General features: G+C 40.4%; 1 protein-coding gene across 3 annotated transcripts in view; it reads right to left on the bottom strand.

Moving 5' to 3' along the window:
- Positions 1–24,151, bottom strand: part of PBRM1 (polybromo 1) — a 471,441-nt gene that overhangs the window by 371,725 nt on the left and 75,565 nt on the right. For all 3 annotated transcript variants that reach the window (XM_053721036.1, XM_053721037.1, XM_053721035.1), the window contains 2 exons: positions 21,684–21,906; positions 19,372–19,513 (listed from right to left, as the gene is read on the bottom strand). In XM_053721036.1, the coding sequence (XP_053577011.1) occupies positions 19,372–19,513; positions 21,684–21,906 (365 nt within the window). The remainder of the gene's footprint in view (positions 1–19,371; positions 19,514–21,683; positions 21,907–24,151) is intronic.

Raw genomic sequence — 24,151 nt, 5'->3', positions numbered from 1 at the left:
AGAAAATAAAAACTAACATTTTTGTCACCACACTCACTTTACCCTTCCTAGTAATTAGAGTAGGCAAAGAGAATGACTGGAGGGTGGAGCTAAGGGAGGAGCTATATAGACAGCTCTGCTGTGGGTGCTCTCTTTGCCACTTCCTGTAGGGAAGGAGAATATACCACAAGTATGGATGAATCCGTGAACTCGATACATCTTACAAGAGAAATTTAGATTTTTTGGGAAACCGCGAAAGCAATACTTCGGGGTGAAATAAAGGCTTATATGAGTATTCTGAAAAAACCTGCGGCAGAAACCCAATATACTAACCAAGTGAGAAATGCCTATAGAAAATATCTGACTGAACAATCAAGTTCTAACTGGAATACATATGTTGAAGCTAGAAAAGAACGAGATGTCTTTTTTAAACAAAAATCATTAGAACAGGAAGCAAAAATCAATATCCATTTCAGGGAGTTTCATGGTTGTTCTGCGAAGCACCTTGCTAGACTTAGAAAAAAATAGAAAAAAAAAATTATATTTCAGCTATTTAAATAGGTGATAATAGAAACATTGAAACCGAACAGATTAGCAAAGGTTTTTTTTATTTTTATCAATCGTATTCTGATATATAGTCAGCAACCCTGATAGCCAGGAGAATTTCTGGCAGGGTATACAGACACCTCAGATCTCGGAGGAAGATTGTTAACCCTAAATACTCCAATTACAGAGGAAGAAACCTGTACAGCAGTAGATCATCTCAAACTCAATAAAGCGGCAGGACCGGATGGTATCCTGGCAGGATTTTATAAGATTTTAATACAAGAGTTAAAGATCCCTCTACGTAAACTATTTAATTTTTATTTTTTTTCTAAAGATCCTATGTCTACATACTTCTCTGCAGCAAATATTTCATTAATATTGAAGAAAGGGGAAAAAAAAAAATCAGAAGACCCGGCCTCGTATAGACCTATTTCTGTATTAAATACGGATTATAATCTTTTATCATCTATTATTTCCAAAAGGCTTGCTGTTCCGCTTGAGAACATTATCCACAAGGATCAAGTGGGCTTTATGTTGTCTAGAAATTCTACTTAACATATACAGAGTGCGATTACTTTTATAGATTACTGTTGGAATATTGAAAAAATTGATAAGGATAGGAACCAGTATATAGCAATTTTCACTCTAGATGCCGAAAAGGCTTTTGACTCTATCTCCTGGGATTATCTTTTTAATGCTTTAATCAAGTTTGGGTTTAAAAACCAATTTCTACAATTTGTTCAGAAACTGTATAGCTCCGCAATATCTTGCCTATTGATCAATAATTCTCTTTCAGATAAAATTATTTTGAAACGAGGAACGCGGCAAGGGTGCCCTTTGTCACCCCTCCTATTTAATATCGCACTTGAACCATTAGCTATTAAATTAAGAGAGAAGATGACAGGCATTGTATTAGATTCTCAGACATTAAAATTGTTACTTTATGCTGATGATCTACTGCTGTTTCTCAATAATACACGGCAATCCATTCCTCTGATTTTGAATTGTCTTCAAGAGTTTAGTGTCTTTTCAGGTTAGAGGGTTAATTATCAAAAAAGCAAATTGCTCTGGATTAAAAAATCTCCCTGCAGTTTACAAAAACATCCATTTAGTATAGTAGATAACATTAAGTACTTAGGTATATTAATGCATACAAATCCTAAAAAATGGTATAGTTTGAATTTTTACCCATTACTAGATAAAATCTGACTTGGAATTATGGGCATCTTTTCCTCTTTCAGTAATGGCCCGGGTAAACCTTATAAAAACAATTATTTTCCATTGTCTTCTTTATCCCTTTGCAAAATTTACCTGTATTTATTCTTAATAAAGATTTAAACAAATTTAACTCATGCATGTCTAGGTTTATTGTGGGTGGTAAAAAACCCTGGATCTCTTTGGACAGAATGATGTTAAAGAAGGAGATAGCAGGATTATCTTTACCCAATTTTAAATTGTACAATTGGGCAGCCATGATTAAGATAGCTTTAGACTGGATTACAGAGTCCAATATATTCTCTTCTTATGATATTGAAAGTTTCTTTTGCAATCCATTCTCATTAAAAGCAATTTTACATTGTCCTATTAAAATATTACCTGCTAATATTCATTGTTTGATTATATTTAAGAATATAATCTTGGCTTGGCAGAAATGCTGTATCCTTCTAGAAATAGATCCAAGTTTTTCAGATCTTCTTCCGATTACAGGGAACCCGCAATTCACACCAGATATTTATAATAAAGCTGTTATCTCATGGAAGGAAAATAATATTATCAATGTATCACAAATTCTGTCAGAGTCAAAGTCTCTGAACAGTATGGTCAGATGCTTCCTTTTTAAAACTTAGTTAGACAATATGGTATCTCTAAGAAGACTTTTTTTGCTTACTTACAATTGTTTCATTTTGTAAATAGTTTGGACTATGGGACTATCGAATATGGGAATATTGATTTTTTTAGGATTTAAAAAGGACCATAATAGTATAAAAAAGACTTGCTTTAATCTGTTTGAGCATGTAATTTTACAACCATCAACCCTGCTCTCTGTGTTTTAACCCGTGGAAAAGAGTTGTAGAAGTGCCACAGGTAACCCAAGGTGCACTGCTAGCTCCGCATGAAACCATAAATCCATTCAAACACCCATCTAAGATCAAGAAATATACTATTAAACAATATTTTATTTGTACTACCAGGTTTGTGGTCAGTTGCACAATAATCCCTCCAAGTACACTTTGGATATGCGCAAGATAATATCTTCTACATTGTTTAATGAATGTAATACCCCGAGAGTCACCTCAACACACACTTGTACCGTTTCCAGGTAAATATTGTGTAGCGCTACAGTAGTAGTATTGTGGCTATATTTCTGAGAAATTTCCTTAACAGTAATTCCAGTCAAAATGATTTACCAGACACTCAGTTTACCAAAGAGAAAGCTTTAATTCCGAGATTATAGAGATAGTTACATAAAAAGATTTTCATTCACACTTACAAACACACAATGTATTATTTCTAACTCTTCTTGTGTGTGTGCACTTACCAAACCCCTTTCTTCTTTATCTAGTATGAATGTGTGTGTGCGCTTGTGTATGTAAATGCATATGTGTTGTGTGTACCTACCAGCCTTCCATCCCAACTCTCCCTCTATCTGCTGTGCTTAAATGTATATGTCACCTGTTATCTTTGTGGGACAAGCCGACATCCTTGGGAAGAGTAAATTACTTTGCATATGTAAAAATAGTGTCTTTGTTGTTTATTTATTACTTCCCATTTGTCATACAACCCGTGTCAATAATCACAACTGTCCTTAGAATGTAGACTTTTATTACATATACTTTTTTATATCAAATATAAGTCTACATTCTACCTGATTTATATGGATATACATACATATATACCAACATGGTAGACATAAATTGACCCTCCTGCACAAACGGAAATATAGTGTGAATAGTTTCTATTTTGAAAGTCAACTTTCAGAAATTTGTTTTGAGATCCAAAATAGGCTTGAAAGTCCCTTCTTTCTGTGGAACAATGCAAAGGTTGGAAAACAACCATTAAATATGTTCCTGTAAAGGCACCGGAGTAATCGCTCCCATAGCTTCTAGGTCTGATGTAGATGCCAAGAAAGCTTTTGCCTTTAAAGGATCCTTTGGAATATGAGAATGGAGGAATTTTCATAGAGGAGGGCGAGATCAAATGCCTATGCAGTACCCCTGGGAAATTATGTTCAATATTCCAGGGTCTTGAACTGACTAATGGTAAATTCTTTCATTTTTTTTAAATCAGATCCTAAATGTTAGTGATATTTTAGATGGAGTTTAATTCATCAGTTGTAATTGAGATGCGCTTACTTTTTAATATAGATATGAAATTCTAATACTCCGCGCTCCACCACCCATATTAAAAACAAAATTTATGCTTACCTGATAAATTTATTTCTCTTGTGGTGTATCCAGTCCAAGGGTTCATCCATTACTTGTGGGATATTCTCCTTCCCAACAGGAAGTTGCAAGAGGACACCCACAGCAGAGCTGTCTATATAGCTCCTCCCCTAACTGCCACCCCCAGTCATTCGACCGAAGACAAGCAAGAAAAAAGGAGAAACTATAGGGTGCAGTGGTGACTGTAGTTTAAAAATAAAAAACACCTGCCTTAAAATGACAGGGCGGGCCGTGGACTGGAAACACCACAAGAGAAATACATTTAGCAGGTAAGCATAAATTTTGCTTTCTCTTGTAAAGGTGTATCCAGTCCACGGGTTCATCCATTACTTGTGGGATACAAATACCAAAGCTTTAGGACACGGATGAAGGGAGGGACAAGGCAGGAACTTAAACGGAAGGCACCACTGCCTGCAAGACCTTTCTCCCAAAAATAGCCTCCGAAGAAGCAAAAGTATCGAATTTGTAGGATTTAGAAAAGGTATGAAACGAAGACCAAGTCGCCGCCTTACAAATCTGTTCAACATAGGCCTCATGTTTAAAAGCCCATGTGGAAGCTACTGCTCTAGTAGAATGAGCTGTAATTCTTTCAGGAGGCTGCTGGCCAGCAGTCTCATAAGCTAAGCGGATTAAGCTTCTTAGCCAAAAAGAAAGAGAAGTTGCCGAAGCCTTTTGGCTTCTCCTCTGTCCAGAGTAGACAACAAACAAAGCAGATGTTTGACGAAAATCCTTCGCAGCTTGTAAATAAAACTTTAAAGCACGAACCACATCAAGATTGTGTAATAGATGTTCCTTCTTTGAAGAAGGATTAGGACATAATGAAGGAACAACAATCTCCTGATTGATATTCTTATTAGATACCACCTTAGGAAGAAACCCAGGTTTGGTACGTAAAACTACCTTATCTGCATGGAAAATCAGATAAGGGGAATCACACTGTAAAGCAGATAACTCCAAAACTCTTCGAGCCAAGGAGATAGCTACTAAAAACAGAACTTTCCAAGATAAAAGTTTAATATCTATGGAATGCAAAGGTTCAAACGGAACCCCTTGAAGAACTTTAAGAACTAAATTTAAACTCCATGGCGGAGCGACAGGTTTAAACACAGGCTTGATTCTAACCAAAGCCTGACAAAACGCCTGAACGTCTGGAACCTCAGCCAGACGTTTGTGCAAAAGAATAGACAGAGCAGAAATCTGTCCCTTTAAGGAACTAGCTGACAATCCCTTCTCCAATCCTTCTTGGAGAAAGGATAATATCCTAGGAATCCTGACCTTACTCCATGAGTAACCCTTGGATTCACACCAATGAAGATATTTACACCATATCTTATGATAGATTTTCCTGGTGACAGGCTTTCGAGCCTGAATTAAGGTATCAATGACCGATTCGGAAAAACCACGCTTTGATAAAATAAAGCGTTCAATCTCCAAGCAGTCAGATGCAGAGAAATCAGATTTGGATGTTTGAAGGGACTTTGAAGTAGAAGGTCCTGCCTCAGCGGCAGAGTCCATGGTGGAAAGGATGACATGTCCACCAGATCTGCATACCAAGTCCTGCGTGGCCACGCAGGAGCTATCAAAATCACCGAAGCTCTCTCCTGCTTGATCTTGGCAATCAGACGAGGGAGCAGAGGAAATGGTGGAAACACATAAGCCAGGCTGAAGGACCAGGGCGCTGCTAGAGCATCTATCAGCGCTGCCTGGGGATCCCTTGACCTGGACCCATAACAAGGAAGGTTGGCGTTCTGACGAGATGCCATGAGATCCAGTTCTGGTTTGCCCCATAGTTGAATCAGCTGGGCAAATACCTCCGGATGGAGCTCCCACTCCCCCGGATGAAAAGTCTGCCGAATTAGAAAATCCGCCTCCCAGTTCTCTACTCCTGGGATATGGATAGTTGAGAGATGGCAAGAGTGAACCTCTGCCCATAGAATTATCTTTGAAACCTCCAACATTGCCAGGGGGCTCCTTGTTCCCCCCTGATGGTTGATATAGGCTACAGTCGTGATGTTGTCCGACTGAAATCTGATGAACCTGACCGCAGCTAGCTGAGGCCAAGCCTGAAGAGCATTGAATATCGCTCTTAGTACCAGAATGTTTATCGGAAGGAGGGCTTCCTCCTGAGTCCACGAACCCTGAGCCTTCAGGGAGTTCCAGACTTTGCCCCAGCCCAGAAGGCTGGCATATGTCGTCACTAAAGTCCATTCTGGCCTGCGAAACTCATTCCCCTGGGCAGATGGACCCGAGATAGCCACCAGAGAAGAGAATCCCTGGTCTCTTGATCCAGATTTATCCGAGGAGACAAATCTGTGTAGTCCCCATCCCACTGATTGAGCATGCAAAGTTGCAGTGGTCTGAGATGTAGGCGGGCAAACGGAACTATGTCCATTGCCGCTGCCATTAGGCCGATTACTTCCATACACAGACACTGACGGCCGAGAAGTGGAATGAAGAGCACGGAAGGAAGTTAGAAGTTTTGACAACCTGACCTCTGTCAGAAAATTTTTAATTTCTACTGAATCTATCAGAGTTCCTAGGAAGGAAACTCTTGTGAGAGGGGAGAGAGAACTCTTTTCTTCGTTCACCTTCCACCCGTGAGACCTCAGGAATGCCAGAACAATGTCCGTATGGGACTTGGCGATTTGAAAAGTCGACACCTGTATCAGAATGTCTTCTAGGTAAGGAGCCACCGCTATGCCTCGTGGCCTTAGAACCGCCAGTAGGGACCCTAGAACCTTCGTAAAGATTCTTGGTGCCGTGGCTAACCCGAAGGGAAGAGCCACAAACTGGTAATGCCTGTCTAGGAAGGCGAACCTGAGGAACTGATGATGATCTCTGTGTATCGGAATGTGGAGATAAGCATCCTTTAACTCCACGGTAGTCATGTGATATATTGACCCTCCTGGATCATAGGTAGGATGGTTCGAATAGTCTCCATCTTGAAGGATGGGACCCTGAGAAATTTGTTTAGGATCTTGAGATCCAAGATTGGTCTGAAAGTTCCCTCTTTTTTGGGAACTATAAACAGATTTGAATAGAAGCCCAGCCCCTGTTCCTCTCTTGGAACTGGGTGGATCACTCCCATAACCAGTAGGTCTTCAACGCAACGTAAGAATGACTCTCTCTTTATCTGGTTTGCAGATAACTGTGAGAGATGAAATCTCCCCTTTGGAGATGAAGCTTTGAAGTCCAGAAGATATCCCTGGGAAACGATCTCCAGAGCCCAGGGATCCTGGACGTCTCTTGCCCAAGCCTGGGCGAAGAGAGAAAGTCTGCCCCCAACTAGATCCGGTCCCGGATCGGGGGCTACTCCTTCATGCTGTCTTAGAGGCAGCAGCAGGTTTTTGGCCTGTTTCCCCTTGTTCCAAGCCTGGTTAGGTCTCCAGACTGGTTTGGACTGGGCAAAATTTCCTTCTTGTTTTGCATTAGAGGAAGTTGAAGCTGCACCACTCTTGGAGTTTCGAAAGGAACGAAAATTAGTCTGATTGGTCCTTAATTTGTTGGACCTATCCTGAGGAAGGGCGTGACCTTTTCCTCCAGTAATATCAGAAATTATCTCCTTCTGTCCAGGCCCGAATAGGGTCTGCCCCTTGAAGGGGATGTTGAGAAGCTTAGACTTCGAAGTAACTTCAGCTGACCAGGATTTAAGTCATAGCGCCCTACGCGCCTGAATGGCAAAACCTGAATTCTTAGCCGTTAGCTTGGTTAAATGAAAAACGGCGTCAGAAATAAAGGAATTAGCTAACTTAAGAGCTTTAATCCTGTTTAGAATATCATCTAACTGGGTCTCCACCTGTAGAGCCTCCTCAAGAGACTCGAACCAGAAAGCCGCTGCAGCAGTGACTGGGGCAATGCATGCAAGAGGCTGGAGAATAAAACCTTGTTGTATAAAGATTTTCTTAAGGAAACCCTCTAATTTTTTATCCATTGGATCTAGGAAAGCACAACTGTCCTCGATGGGGATAGTTGTACGCTTAGCTAGGGTAGAGACTGCTCCCTCCACCTTAGGGACCGTCTGCCACGAGTCCCGTGTTGCGGCATCTATGGGAAACATTTTTAAAAGCAGGAGGGGGAGAGAACGGTACACCTGGTCTATCCCATTCCTTAGTAATAATTTCTGAAAACCTCTTAGGGACTGGAAAAACGTCAGTGTAAACAGGCACTGCAAAGTATTTGTCCATTTTACACAATTTCTCTGGGACTACAATGGTGTCACAGTCATCCAGAGTCGCTAAAACCTCCCTGAGCAACAAGCGGAGGTGTTCAAGCTTAAATTTAAAAGCTGTCATTTCAGAGTCAGACTGAAGTAACGCCTTCCCTGAATCAGAAATGTCACCCACAGATAGAAGCTCTCCTGCTTCGGCTTCTGCATATTGTGAGGGTATATCGGACATAGCTACTAAAGCGTCAGAAAACAAATAGATTTGTTCTAGCCCCAGAGCTGTCTCGCTTTCTTTGTAACCCTGGCAGTTTGGACAATACCTCTGTGAGGGTATTAGTCATAACCGCCGCCATGTTTTGTAAGGTAAACGTATTGGACGCGCCAGATGTACTTGGCGTCACTTGAGCGGGAGATATAGGTTCTGACACATGGGGAGAGCTAGGTGGTTTAACCTCCCCTTTGTCAGTCTGAGAAACCTCTGGTGATAAATCTTTAAAAGCCATAATATGGTCTTTATAACTTATAGAAATATCAGTACATTTGGTACACATTCTAAGAGGGGGTTCCACAATGGCTTCTAAACATAATGAACAAGGAGTTTCCTCTATGACAGACATGTTTAACAGACCAGCAATGAGACCAGCAAGCTTGGAAAACACTTTAATAAATGTGAAACAGCAATTAAACAAAAACGGTACTGTGCCTTTAAGAGAAAAAAACTACCACATAAACTGCAAAACAGTGTTAAAAGAAGTAACCTCTACATAATTTTTACAGTGTGTATAAGGGACTAAAGCAGCATTGCACCCACTTGCAAATGGATGATTAACCCCTTAGGCCCCAAATCGGATTTGAAAAACGTTAAAACCGTTAATAAACAGTCAAACACACTGCCACAGCATTGCTGTGGCTCCTACCTGCCCTTAAACACGATTTTTGCAGGAAAAAAACCCCTCTATAGTGGTCCTAGATTCCAGAGGACTCCTTTAGGGAAGCTGGATGTCTCAGTCTGAATATCAACTGCGCATTTAGAGCGCGAAAATAAGCCCCTCCCACCATGCACTCGATGTCAGAGGGCCTTAAAAAAGTACTCCTAGGAGTAATCTGACTAGCCATGTGGAAAACCAGGCCCCAAATAAAGATTTATCACCCTCAGAGAAAAAACGTTTTTTCTATAAAGCATGCAAACGTTTTGACAAGTAATATGAGTATTAACATGAATATTACCCTTTTTTGTAAGCATGATCCCAGTCGTTGTTAAATCACTGCATCAGGCTTACCTCAAATATACAAGTCTCTGTCAGCATTTTCTAGACCTTATCATCTCTCTAGAAATAAATATACTGAACATACCTCAAAGCAGGTAATCTGCAAACCGTCCCCCCAACTGAAGTTTTCTTTCCATACTCTTCAGTTATGTGTGAGAACAGCAATGGACCTTAGTTACAAACTGCTAAGATCATCAACCTCCAGGCAGATTCTTCTTCTAATTTCTGCCTGAGAGTAAAACAGTACAATGCCGGTACCGTTTAAAAATAAACTCTTGATTGAAGGTAAAAAACTACACTAAGTCACCACATCTCTCTTACACTTCCTATCTTGTCGAGAAATGCAAGAGAATGACTGGGGGTGGCAGTTAGGGGAGGAGCTATATAGACAGCTCTGTTGTGGGTGTCCTCTTGCAACTTCCTGTTGGGAAGGAGAATATCCCACAAGTAATGGATGAACCCGTGGACTGGATACACCTTTACAAGAGAAAGTAAATTTTTCTGTGAGCCAAAGGTTTGAATTGTTCTGCAATCAGCAGTCTAGCTACTAAATAAGTGCTATATGGAGAGCACTGATAGGAAAACAAATCAAACCGTATGCTGATTGACTTTTGAAGTGGGCAGCGAAGTGTGGGGTGTATTTGAATTTTATATCTATATTAAAAAGTAACTTACAGCGCATCTTCATTACAACTGATGAATTAAACTCTATCTAAAATAATCACATACATTCTGGATCTGATTTTAAAAAGGGGAGAGTTTAGCATCACTTTAGCCTCACTTTAATGTGTTACTGTGTTTTTTCAAATTTGGCCCAATGACTAGAAAAAAAAAAAAAAAAATTGTTGCTATATTATCCTTAGATCCACATGGTAATTATTTCATATAATTTATGACAGTCATCAGTTTTAAAAGAATTGCAGTGGAAATTTTGTTTTAAAGTAAAATGTAAACTTTGAGGAATGTGTGCCCGGTTTTTAAAAAACATAGATTATGCTTACCTGATCATTTTCTTTTCTTCCGTAGGAAAGAGACCACAGCCGCATTCATTATGGGAAATAAGAACCTGGCCACCAGGAGGAGGCAAAGACCCACCAGCCAAAGGCATAAATACTCCTCCCACTTCCCCCCATCCCCCAGTCATTCAACCAAGGAACATTGGAAGAAGCATCAAGGTGAAAGGGTGCCAAAAGATAAACAACGCCTCAAAAAAAACGGTTGGGGGGCTGTGGACTCTTTCCCACGGAAGGAAAGAAAATTATCAAGTAAGCATAATTTATGTTTTTCTTCCTAATGGGAAAGAGTCCACAGCCGTATTCATTACTTATGGGAAATTGATACCCAAGCCAAAGAGGACACAGAATGCCAAAATCCCAGTTCGTCCGCAACAGGGATCAACAAACATTTTGGAAAACAAAAAGCGGACCCAGAAGCACAAATCTGCCAACAGGCCAAAGAACCTAGCTAGAGCCACGAGTGGGCCCAATCAAGAGCACCCACCTCAAGGACAGCATCTGTCAGGGGCAACAACCTTGCCGCAGCCCCTCAACCAAGCGAGGGACCCTGACTAAATATTCCCAGAGGGAAGATACAAGACAGATAAAAGGAACAACGTCCAGGGTGACAAGGAGACAACCCAGAGCGACTCAGTAGGCTACACCCGAACATACTATATGAAAAGTCAGGAAAGGACCAGAAGAGAAACAATCTCAATGACCAGCAAACGCAAAAACAGTGAGACAGCATGGACACGCCTCACCATATAAACGAGGACGTGAAGGGAATACACCCACCCTAGTGAGCAGGGAAAACAGACCAAGTCCCACACCCCAGACCACAAGACGCCTCACAAGCAAGGAAAAAATTGCCATAGCCGGAGAAAAGCTCAGGAGAGAGACAGGAAAAAGATGCCAAAAACTAGTGGTGCAAAATAAGCAGAGCCCCTATCCGAAAAATGATACGAAATAGCCCGCTCCTGCGCAGATCCACACTACACCACTATAGACCGCTGAGCAGTGGGACGTCCCTCCTCAATCAACTCTTCTGAACAAAGGGATCCCAAGGATTCAACTCCCCCAGGGTTTTCAGAAAAAACGCCTCACAAGGGAACCCTAAAGTGTATGCTAGCGTTCAAGGAGCAACCATCATCCTGGAGACAACGGCAACCTTCTGCAAGCTGGGTAGCTAAGCTAACCATAGGCCACAATAGATGACCAACCGAACTCCACTCCTACACAAGAGGAAGTGAAGGACCACCAGGCACACTTGAGAAAAGCTACCAGATCCTGGGAAGAACCCCAGAGACCTGAGGACATAATCCCTAAGAGCAAGCCCACAGGCATCAGATATAAATAACAAGTAATCAAAGCTGAGTAAAATCTCCAGAACTGCAACCTGCTAAACGGACAAGCTAACCACTAGGCCACCTAGGCTCAATAGCTTGCCAGCAGACAAAGCAAAATAACTGCAGCTGGATCCCAACAGCAAAACTTCCGCTACTATGCAGCAAAGCTAATCCAAGAGAGACAAGAGTCCCTCAGAAAAACGTGAGACAGGGAGCACGTGTCCCCCAGACACCCAACCAATCTACAAATGATTGTACAGGCATAGAATGTCCAAGGTGTTGAGTGACCAGCGCAAATCCAAGGACAGAAAGGAATACAGACCTCTCAGAACCACACAAAAAGGGTCAAGACTGAGAGCAACCGCTCGAGCCCCCTTAACACAAGCGGCAAGGCGACTAACAAGCTCAACCCATGCGCCGTGACAAAGTCTGCATAAGGCAGAGACAAAAGGGGAAAAGAGGTAAAAAAAAAATGGGAACCCCTTAACAAAAAGGTCCAGAGTCCATCCTCCCCAAAGGTATCAAACCAAAATACCCCAAACTCCCTATAAGGGAGATAATAGGACCCATCCTGACCCAACCCCAAAACCCAGGGGTATAACAGGGACATACGGATAGGATAAAGGGCTAGACTGCCAAAAACTCTCCCCCAAGATCCACGACGGAATTATAAGAAGGAAACCAGACTTCCAGAAGTCAGCGCCCAAAGCAACACGCCCCAAGCAGGACCCGCTGACAGGCTATCTCAACGAGGACAAGCACCTTGAATCCAAATCCAAGAAGGATACAAGAGATACTGTGTAAAACACCAGCAGCACGAGTCCGATAGGGGAAAAAAACCTAATCGGTAGCCCTGAGGCACAGGACTCCAAAAACAGAGCCCACCACGGACCCAAACCCAGGGCACCAGTGACAACATCGGAAAAGTCAATCCAAAAATCCCATCAGAGCCTAAAAAGCTCCCAGGGGCGGAGGTAAAGGACATCGGCCACCTCCGCATGACAGCCTAAACTACACAATGGCAAAGACCCTAGGAGAAACATCACAGTAGCTCAAAAGGGACTAACCGCTCCACGTGGTAAGGAAGGCACCCCTCGGATCAGGGATGCGAAAGGACGTGGTGGGATACCACTGATCCCGACATCGGGTGCAGACTGACACGGGCCAGCCCAAGCGTTTCCGACATCCAGACCCGAAGGTCCCGAAAAATTGCATTTTTTTTTTTATTATTAAAAACAAATAACTGAACAAGAGAATCAGCAGGTCCCGACGGACTAGCCAGACGCAACATGTGTCACTAACAAGTAACAGGTCACACACAAAACTCCGGAAGAAATCCGGGAACAACTTACATATTTTCCGTGAACAACTTCAATCAAGCAATCCCAGAATTCCCATAGGGAACACAGAAGAAAAAATAATCCGGACTGGATAAAAGAAAAACAAGGGGACCCGCAGGCCCATAAGGAACTATGTCTCCGCAGGACCTGCCAAACGGAAACCATAACCTCCAGAACAAAAGGACTGGGAAAGCTCACAGTAGACCGACCGCGGAGAGACACATCCCCACTAGCCTACCTCGAAAAACCTTGGGAGAACTGAGAAGTTCTTGGACCATAAAGGAAAGTATCCCCCAATAAGTCGTCTTAAAGTGAATGTCAATTTTTAATGTTTGGATGATATAGTTATGTATAGAATCATCCTATAAAGCATACCGCCACAATCATTTTTTAATAAAAGTTATTATTTCTTTATAATTTTATATCATAAATATCGTTAAAGTACTTTACCCGCTCCTCCCACTCACTGTTTCCTAATTCTCCTCGAAAATACGTAAACAGCGGTCCCACCCGCTGTTTACGTATCGGCATTGCGCGCTCCCGTTTAGATTAGCCATTGCGCAAATATATATTTTAATTTGATGCTAAATACATCCAAATTATAAACGCTTATATAAATAAAACTCATTATATAGCACAGTATGTTTTTAAAATATTTATTACATTTATACATATAGAAGATAGTTGTGTAAGTAATATCATTTATATTTTCGATTCAAAATAGGGGCATCGTTGGTTAGATAGAGAAGAGAAAGTACTTGTATACGGAGCCCTTTCATATCAACTTACCCAGCGATAATAATGTTAGGAAATGACAAGACTCTGTATACATTTCTATTGCGACGCCGTATACATTTCTATTGCGCATGCGCAAAATGTGCACAAGCTTAGAATAGAAGAGGTTTGCAGCGCAATCAAACGCATGCGCAAGAAGGAGTTATTACGTCATGGTAAGGGGGTGGGTCCCCCTGTGGTTAGAGCCGTTATTGGCTATGAAGACGTAGGTTAGAAACAACAGGAACGGAGCGCGAATGCCGGGAGGAGGAAGATTACAGCGAAAAAGAATATAAAGTATTGAAAATAAAGGTAAAGAAGTAAAATGTGAGGAATTGATGAATGAAAGTCAAGTTTTTTATAGACAAATGTTACACAGATGTTTAGACCGGAGGCTGACTTTACAATCACTTTAATAGGACACGCAGCCGCACAATCCTATAACGTAAAGAACAAGAAGGGGAAACAAAACACCCCCGGGGGAATAGTAAAGTGCCGTTCACGGTCTGAATACTCGGAATAGGGAGGCAGGCACATAACTGCAAGCAAACTTCAGGGTCCTGCAAGCGAATCAGTGCCATTAAAATATTAAATCGCAAATGTCCCGCCATCTCCGGGGGAAACAATCCACCCTGCGCAGAGGGGACATTAACATTGGGGACCTCAAAAGTAAAAGGAGTATGCGATTGGGAAGGCGCCTCCTGAGGCCGATGGCTCGGAAGGCCCAAGATCCCCCGAGCCCGAGGTACCCGGCAAACTATCCAGGCGCGAGAGACAAGATTGGCAGACTTGCGATAACAGGGCCAAATTACGGTCCTCATCCGAGGACGACTCAGAATTACAATCCTCACCCAAGGACGACTCAGGATCTGATATAGTCCCGGCATTGGAATCCTCCATGGCTTAAGACTGCACAAGATAAACAGGGATTGGGAAAACAAAAACAAATGGCACCTGACACCCACAATGGCTGGGGGCACTCACCACCTCCTATGACCAGACCTCAGTGGAGCAGGCTCTTTCCGCCGTCACCACTCAGTCAGGAACGCGGAAGGGGAAGAAGACCCACCAAAGCATAAAAACGCGCCCAGGCACCAGATGCCCTGCGAAATCCAAAAAAGCCACTAAAGGGCGGCAAAACTAGGCCCAAAGAAAAAGTTAAGCAAGTCTGAATAAAATAGGCATAACCCGAAGGTATAGTTCTAGGCCGTGTAAACCACCACCGAAAGTCAATATGTACCACCTAGGCATACGTCTCGGCCTCAGAGCCCCATGCACACACACAAGCAGGTTGAATCACATAAGAAACATGATAAAAAACCCTACCCCGTTCACTAATCCACCCTAAGGAGGAATTATCCCATGATTCCCAGATCGGAGCAGAAAGTGCCTCAGCGAAGCCCATACTTAACTGTCATAATAATCACATTACAGATAACAGAATAAAATTAAACAATCTTACCGGAATCTACGCCATGGAACAGGAACACAGCCTTTCAAGTGTGACGAATAGTAGCATTGCCTCCGTCATGGACTTGAGAGAAGACAGCATGTAGCGAAACGAAGTTCGGTAACGCCAATTGCTGAAACGGAGCTGTGAATACGAGTCGGGATGGTGTTGCAGGGGAAGCTCCCACTGCATCTCCGGACTCTGACTTTCATCCGGGCCCTCCACGAGAGACTGACAGGACTACTTAAAACTCCCGTCCCATGTCAAAGGGTAGCACCCTCCATAAGAGACATATGAAAAAATAATTTTAAAAAGAAAACTTCTGACACATCTCCGCCAACCTCCTGGGACGAAAGGCAAAGAATGACCGGGGAAAGTGGGAGTATTTATGCCTTTGGCTGGTAGGTCTTTGCCTCCTCCTGGTGGCCAGGTTCTTATTTCCCATAAGTAATGAATGCGGCTGTGGACTCTTTCCCATTAGGAAGAAAAGCCTATTAAAAACAGAGGCACTTTCATTCATCAAAGTTTACATTTTAGCAGTTTTGTTAAAATACTTACCTTTTCTTCTTGCAAAGCTAGAGCAGCGCTTCCCTGCCCGTCACTTGTCTCTTCTTACGTCAGCAATGACGAATCCGGCTTCCTCCAATCACGGCTTCCACCCCAGAGCAAACATTGCATGAGGCCTTACCGTAATTGGAGGAAGCCGGAGTCTTCATTTCTGACCTATGAAGAGACGAGCGACTTGCAGGGGAAGCGCTACTTTGGTGCTCTATCAGATTCTGCTCTTGCAAGAAGAAAGGTTAAGTATTTTAACAAAATGGCTACAATGTAAACTTTGATGAATGAAAGTGCCCCTGTGTTTAATAGGATTCCTCAAAGTTTGCATTCACTTTAAGTTAGGGTACAGGTCAGTATTGCTGTCCTGGGGATAACACTGCTAGTTAATAAATCCACGAAAACTCTGCTGCAAGTGCAATGCTCCGTGATCCTATCTAGAAGTGCATAAATAGCATAACTGAGGAAACCGTCAGCTCACAGTTAAATTTAATATTGAAGTTGGCGGTAGAGCGCAGGGTATTTGACAGCATAACGGAGCGGGGAGCGGAAATCAACCATTGCTGTGAATGGGTTAAATTGTCAGTTAGGATAGACAAGTATCTATGGGTAGATAGCCACACAGAAATACAGTATACAAGGCACAGAGGGGGGGGTTCCATTTAAATGTCACAATGTAAAGCCCATAGAATCAAGTCTCTTTAAAAGGAAAACATGCATTTAAATTATTTTAAAAAAAGACCGTTTAATAAAACAAAAGGTTAAATACGTGTAAAATTTAGCTAAGCTCTGTAGGATGCGCAAAGCACCAAATTTCCTCGGAGTCACTGTCCTGTTTGTAGGTTCTCGGAGGAGAAATAAGGGTCTCAAATATGTTAGAGAACTTTTGTCAAACAATGTGAAGACCATCACTTTAAATTTCACTATCATTCCTTGTTGGAGGCAAAAAAATGACTAAGGGATAATGAGAAAGTGGGAGTGATTAAAAGCTCTGTTATGTTGAGTATTTTGCCTCCTCCTAGTGGACTGGCCTAATCCCACATGCGATGGCTTGTGGACTCTCACCATCTTATAAAAGGAATCCATGCTACTGCATTGTCTTTTTATTATGCCATTATTGATTGTGCAATTATTGTGTATTTTATGGTCATTTAATGTATTAGCATAATCCAAAACACAAATTTAAAGGGACAGTCTAGTCAAAATTAAACTTTCATTATTTAGATAAGACATGTAATTTTAATCAAGTTTCCAATTTACTTTTATCATCAAATTTGCTTTTATCTCTTGGTATTCTTAGTTTAAACTAAACATAGGTAGGCTCATATGCTAATTTCTAAGACCTTGAGGGCTGCCTCTAATCACAGGCTTATTAAATTGTTTTTCACAACAAAAGACTTAGTAGTTTACGTGGGCCATATAGATAACACTGTGTTCAGGCACAGGAAGTTATTTAAGATTTAGCACAAGACAATGCTAAATGAAAGACAATAGATAATAAACAGTCACAGTCATGTAATCAGGGGGCTGGAAGAAGGTTCTTAGATACAAGGTAATCACAGAGGTAAAAAGTATATTATTATAACTGTGTTGGTTATGCAAAACTGGGAAATGGGTAATAAAGGGATTATATATCTTTTAAAACAATAACATTTCTACTGTAGACTGTCCCTTTAATAACTGCACTTAACCCCTTCCCACCCAGGCTTATTTGTCTACATCGGAAGAAAGTTATAATGTAAACAAATAAGTAAAAATTGAAATCACACGATTGTTCATGCCATCCCATGATTTCAATAATGGGATCATTTCAGGGGGCAGTGCCTATAACGCTAGGCATCCACTACAGCCGTGATTCAATTCATGAAGTGCCTTTAGCTTCTCTACAGCCAAACAGCTAGGAGTTTCTATGCTGTCCTAAGGGAGCTAAAGCCCAGTGTAGTTAGGACTGCATAGAACATTCTAAGAGCGGGAAGGGATTAAACATAATGATAACAACAAATTAAAGATAAGCTTTACACAGTCAAGGAACTGAGAGTACAGGAAAAAGTGCATCTACATAAGAAGAGTTAATTAAGCAGTTAATGAAAACCAGAAGAGAACAAAAAGTTAAAATTAGGGAGAGATGGGCAGACATCTTTATATATATATATATATATACACACACACGCACACATTAATTAGGGCTGCACGATCAACCACCGCGATTGAAAAACCGCGAGTGAGCGATTTTTAGCCCTGCCCAGAAGTGACATCACTCGCCCCATGTGAACAGGCTTAGCAGCGACTGAAGAGAAGATCCTGAGCGCACACGTGACGGGTCTCTCCCTCTGAGCAGTCAGCGTTCCTGGGATGGTCCCGGGAGGAGGGGCGGGACATAGACTGGGAAGGAGGTTTGTAGCATGAGAGTGGCCCATTGGAATGTAGCACCGACACAACACCGGCTTTTTCATTACAGGCGGTGCTGTGGGATCATGATACTTCCTGTTCTGTCACTTCAGTTCCTGTGAGCCCCACGTCTTCATATCTGAGGGAAAATATTAACTTGTTCTAATGTTTAAAATGTACTCAAGTCCCTGGGAGGCAGCTGAGAGGCTAAAACGCTAATAAAGTATATGTATGGAGAAAAAAAAAATGTGTTTATTGAAGTGTTAGCAGGTGCCATTTGTAATACATTGTTTATATATCACTTAGCAGCTTTATTATGCACTGTGTTTTAATTTGAAATAGTTTTTTCGAGCAGCCTTCCAGGGACCTGAGTGCATTTTAAACATTAGAACAAGTTAATATTTTCACTCAGATATGAAGACGTGGGGCTCAAAGGAACTGTAGTGACAGAACAGGAAGAATCATAATCCCACAGCACCGCCTGTAATGAAAAAGCCGGTGTTGTGTCGGTGCTAAATTCCGATGGGCCACTCTGATGCTACAAACCTCCTTCCCACTCTATGCCCCACTCCTTTTGCCCTGGACCATCCCAGGAACGCTGACTGCTCAGAGGGAGATAGACTCGTCACGTGTGCAAAATTAAGGTGTTCTAGTAATTTATAAGAGAATCTATAAGAATTTTTCCCCCCATATCACCCAGCCCTAATATATATATATTATTTTATTTTTTACACTGTGATAGATAAGGTCTGCCCATCTCTCCCTAATTTTAACTTTTTGTTAAATGTGCCAATTAGATAATCCAAAACATTAGCAGCCAGAAGGAAAATGCTAAAATTGTTGGTTTACTGTCTATGGAAATGGCCAGGTAATGTATCTCATATAATACCACAATCTGAGTTTTAATACTTTGACGTTATTCAAATGTGTCGAGCTTTGACATATGTTAATTTTTCCATATTACAAATAAAATATGAATTATAATAGTCGGGTAGCAATCTGTCACCATGAATGAGGGGAACACTTGAAAGCAGACAAAGTCAAGCTATTCCCACATGAAGTCACAGTATTTGTATAACTATATAATCACACATTTCCATAACAAATTATTGATGGTACCTGCATTAGTTGCTGCAGCTTGAACACTCTCTTGTAGATTGCTGAATTTGGGACATTATAGCGCTTGGCATTCTCAAACATTAAGTTCAAATCAGATTCCAAGTGGTCCAGATTCTCATACTCTTGGTTTTTAAGCTTATTTCTGTGGGGTGGGGGGACAAATATATTTTACATCACACACATCACTTTAACAGTTAGTCAACAAATTATAATTTTACATTAAAAAGAAACAGAAAACACCTTTCAATTACAAGATTTTTCAGCAGTTTTAATATACTATGGCCTAATATGGTACATTTTGGAAACTGGTGATAAAAATGTTTCTCTCAATTAAAGTTTATGGATAATTTTTATTTTACCACCAGTTTTCAAACTTTACCACCTCAATGGAAACAAGGCCATTGTATATAATATACTATGTATACAGTATGACATATGTTTGGAATGCATTAACAGTTTCATAGTTTTCTATATCAACCTTGCAAAGGCCAATTATGAAAAAATGAAGAATTAGGTTTGTGAAGTCCGTCAGATACAGTTTGAATTCTCATAATAGGAAAACCTGTGATTTTTAGATTTAATTTACAGCAAACAAGGGGGATATAAATAATGAAAGTGTAATAAAATTATAAGTAGAAAAATGTCAATATAATCTCAAAACGTTACTTTTCCCTCAAATAGGGGCTTAAATCAAAATTACATTTTCATAATTTAGATTTTACAATGTACCTTTTTTATCAAATGTTCTCTTGGTATCCTTTGTTGAAGAGCAGGCTCAGGATAAGCAATGCACTACTGGAAGGCAGTAGAACACATTGGGTGAGCCAATGTCAAGGGGCATATATGAGTAGCCACCAATCACAAGCTCTCCCAGTAGTGCATTGTTGCTCCCGAGCTTTTTAAACAAAGCATACAGACAAAATGAATTAAATGTTAGAAGTAAACTGAAAAGTTGTTAAAAAATGGTATGCTCTATCTGAACCATGAACGTCTTATTTTGAACTGTACTGTCCTTTTAAAGGACCAGTCAACACTGTAGATTTGCATAATCAACAAATGCAAGATAACAAGACAATGCAATAGCACTTATTTTGAACTTCAAATGAGTAGTAGATATTTTTTTCTGACAGCCATTCACAAATGCATACACACTTATTCTTGCACATGCTCAGTAGGAGCTGGTGACTCAAAAAGTTTAAATATAAAAAGACTGTGCACATTTAGTTAATGGAAGTAAATTGGAAAGTTGTTTAAGATAGCATGCTCTATCTGAATAATGAAAGTTTAATTTTGATTGAGTGTCCCTTTAAGAACTGTTGCCCAATATTTATCTAAGTTCATGATTCTAGGATATGGGATATAAACAGGGGTTTATTTTTGTTTCACAGGGTGCTATCACACTACATTTCAGGGTAGGGTACAATCTGCCCATAAAGTCCACAAGACAACCATATTTAAAAAGGATTAATGGGATATTTAATAAAGGATAGACACATAACAATATATTCATAGCAAATATTACTGTGATAATAAGCAGATGCATTTTTAAAATATTAGATGTTTAAATATTTTTTGTTTTTTTTGTTTTTCTCAATCCAATCAAACTGCAATCCCTGGTCCTTTTCAAAGTGAAATCTTTTTATTCAAAAGTGAACGTTTTCAGGAAAATGGCCCGTTCTAAAGAAGGTGAGAGTTTTCCAGAAAATGTTCTCTTTAGAATAAAAAAAAGATTTCACTTTGAAAAGGACCAGAGAGTGCAGTTTGATTGGATTGAGAATTTTGCAGTATTAACTAGACGGGCAGATGAACTTATATGGTGAGAGTGCACAATTTCTGGACATTATATATTTATTATACAGCTCACATACTTCATAATGTAAGATACAAACAATAGGAAAATAAATTATTCCTGTGTACAACGTCCAAACAAATGTTGTACTTCTTCATTTTTAATCATTTACAATAACAAACAATGGATGAACAAATTTTTACACGTCTAAAAAGCATATTGCAATTTATTTACTTATTACTATGCATAATTTATATTACAAAGTGATTAACCCTTTTAACTGCTGAGCCGTTTCTACCCTGTGCTGAGCTATTTTTAGGTGCAGGTCATATTTAGGCCCTTAAAGTATAAACTTTCTCCTTTATGTACAAAACAAGTGAGCTAAAAAAGTTATTAGTAAATTATTTACACCATGTACAAGCAATAGGTATTTTGTCACTATCCATAATTTCTAGTAATTCAACTTAATTGTAAAAATACTTTCTTTTTTTTAAAAGATGAAAATTGATACTAGTTAAATTACCTAATCTGTTGTAGGGAAATAGAGTTTTTTATTTGTTGATAATAATCAGGATATTTCTTCTTTGAAGGGAGATGGAAAAAGGGCTCAGCAATCAGTTGTCCTTGGTTGTTCCGACAAGATCGCACTGTTTCATAAAGCTGATATAATGGGCTGGAAATATCCATAAACGAAGTAGTGCTTTCTCCTTCTGATTCACCTTCTTCAAAGCGAAGAGAAGATGATGCTGAAACAAAGATTTTCATACTATAATTAGCAGCAAATCAATGCAGTTTCTCCCTGACATAATCTTCTTCAGAACAGATTTCAAAATTAAAGGAAATTAAATAAATTTCCTTTTTTTGTTTTGTTATTTCAACCATTCATTCAATTTTATATAAACACGAATAAAAATATATGTTTACAACCTGTAGCGTAAAACCCTATGGCCTAGATTTGGAGTTCGGCGGTAAAAGGGCTGTTAACGCTCCGCGGGTTTTTTTCTGGCCGCACCATAAAATTAACTCTGGTATCGAGAGTTCAAACAAATGCTGCGTTAGGCTCCAAAAAAGGAGCGTAGAGCATATTTACCGCAAATGCAACTCTCGATACCAGAGTTGCTTACGGACGCGGCCGGCATCAAAAACGTGCTCGTGCACGATTCTCCCATAGGAAACAATGGGACTGTTTGAGCTGAAAAAAAACCTAACACCTGCAAAAAAGCAGCGTTCAGCTCCTAACGCAGCCCCATTGTTTCCTATGGGGAAACACTTCCTACGTCTGCACCTAACACCCTAACATGTACCCCGAGTCTAAACACCCCTAACCTTACACTTATTAACCCCTAATCTGCCGCCCCCGCTATCGCTGACCCCTGCATTACACTTTTAACCCCTAATCTGCCGCTCCGTACACCGCCGCAACCTACGTTATCCCTATGTACCCCTAATCTGCTGCCCTAACATCGCCGACCCCTATGTTATATTTATTAACCCCTAATCTGCCCCCCACAACGTCGCCGACACCTGCCTACACTTATTAACCCCTAATCTGCCGAGCGGACCTGAGCGCTACTATAATAAAGTTATTAACCCCTAATCCGCCTCACTAACCCTATCATAAATAGTATTAACCCCTAATCTGCCCTCCCTAACATCGCCGACACCTACCTTCAATTATTAACCCCTAATCTGCCGACCGGAGCTCACCGCTATTCTAATAAATGTATTAACCCCTAAAGCTAAGTCTAACCCTAACACTAACACCCCCCTAAGTTAAATATAATTTTTATCTAACGAAATAAATTAACTCTTATTAAATAAATGATTCCTATTTAAAGCTAAATACTTACCTGTAAAATAAATCCTAATATAGCTACAATATAAATTATAATTATATTATAGCTATTTTAGGATTAATATTTATTTTACAGGCAACTTTGTAATTATTTTAACCAGGTACAATAGCTATTAAATAGTTAAGAACTATTTAATAGTTACCTAGTTAAAATAATAACAAATTTACCTGTAAAATAAATCCTAACCTAAGATATAATTAAACCTAACACTACCCTATCAATAAAATAATTAAATAAACTACCTACAATTACCTACAATTAACCTAACACTACACTATCAATAAATTAATTAAACACAATTGTTACAAATAAATACAATTAAATAAACTATCTAAAGTACAAAAAATAAAAAAGAACTAAGTTACAGAAAATAATAAAATATTTACAAACATAAGAAAAATATTACAACAATTTTAAACTAATTACACCTACTCTAAGCCCCCTAATAAAATAACAAAGCCCCCCAAAATAAAAAATTCCCTACCCTATTCTAAAATACAAATATTACAAGCTCTTTTACCTTACCAGCCCTGAACAGGGCCCTTTGCGGGGCATGCCCCAAGAATTTCAGCTCTTTTGCCTGTAAAAAAAAACATACAATACCCCCCCCCCCAACATTACAACCCACCACCCACATACCCCTAATCTAACCCAAACCCCCCTTAAATAAACCTAACACTACCCCCCTGATGATCTTCCTACCTTGTCTTCACCATGCCAGGTTCACCGATCCGTCCTGGCTCCAAGATCTTCATCCAACCCAAGCGGGGGCTAGACATCCACTGAAGAAGTCCAGAAGAGGGTCCAAAGTCTTCCTCCTATCCGGCAAGAAGAGGACATCCGGACCGGCAAACATCTTCTCCAAGCGGCATCTTCTATCTTCTTCCATCCGATGACGACCGGCTCCATCTTGAAGACCTCCAGCGCGGATCCATCCTCTTCTTCCGACGACTAGACGACGAATGACGGTTCCTTTAAGGGACGTCATCCAAGATGGCGTCCCTCGAATTCCGATTGGCTGATAGGATTCTATCAGCCAATCGGAATTAAGGTAGGAATTTTCTGATTGGCTGATGGAATCAGCCAATCAGAATATAGTTCAATCCGATTGGCTGATCCAATCAGCCAATCAGAT

This window comes from Bombina bombina, chromosome 7 (genome assembly GCF_027579735.1).
Source record: "Bombina bombina isolate aBomBom1 chromosome 7, aBomBom1.pri, whole genome shotgun sequence".
In the NCBI taxonomy this organism is placed as follows: domain Eukaryota; kingdom Metazoa; phylum Chordata; class Amphibia; order Anura; family Bombinatoridae; genus Bombina; species Bombina bombina.
The sequence above is the reverse complement of the archived record's forward strand: the minus strand, read 5'-3'. Positions and strand labels throughout refer to the sequence as shown.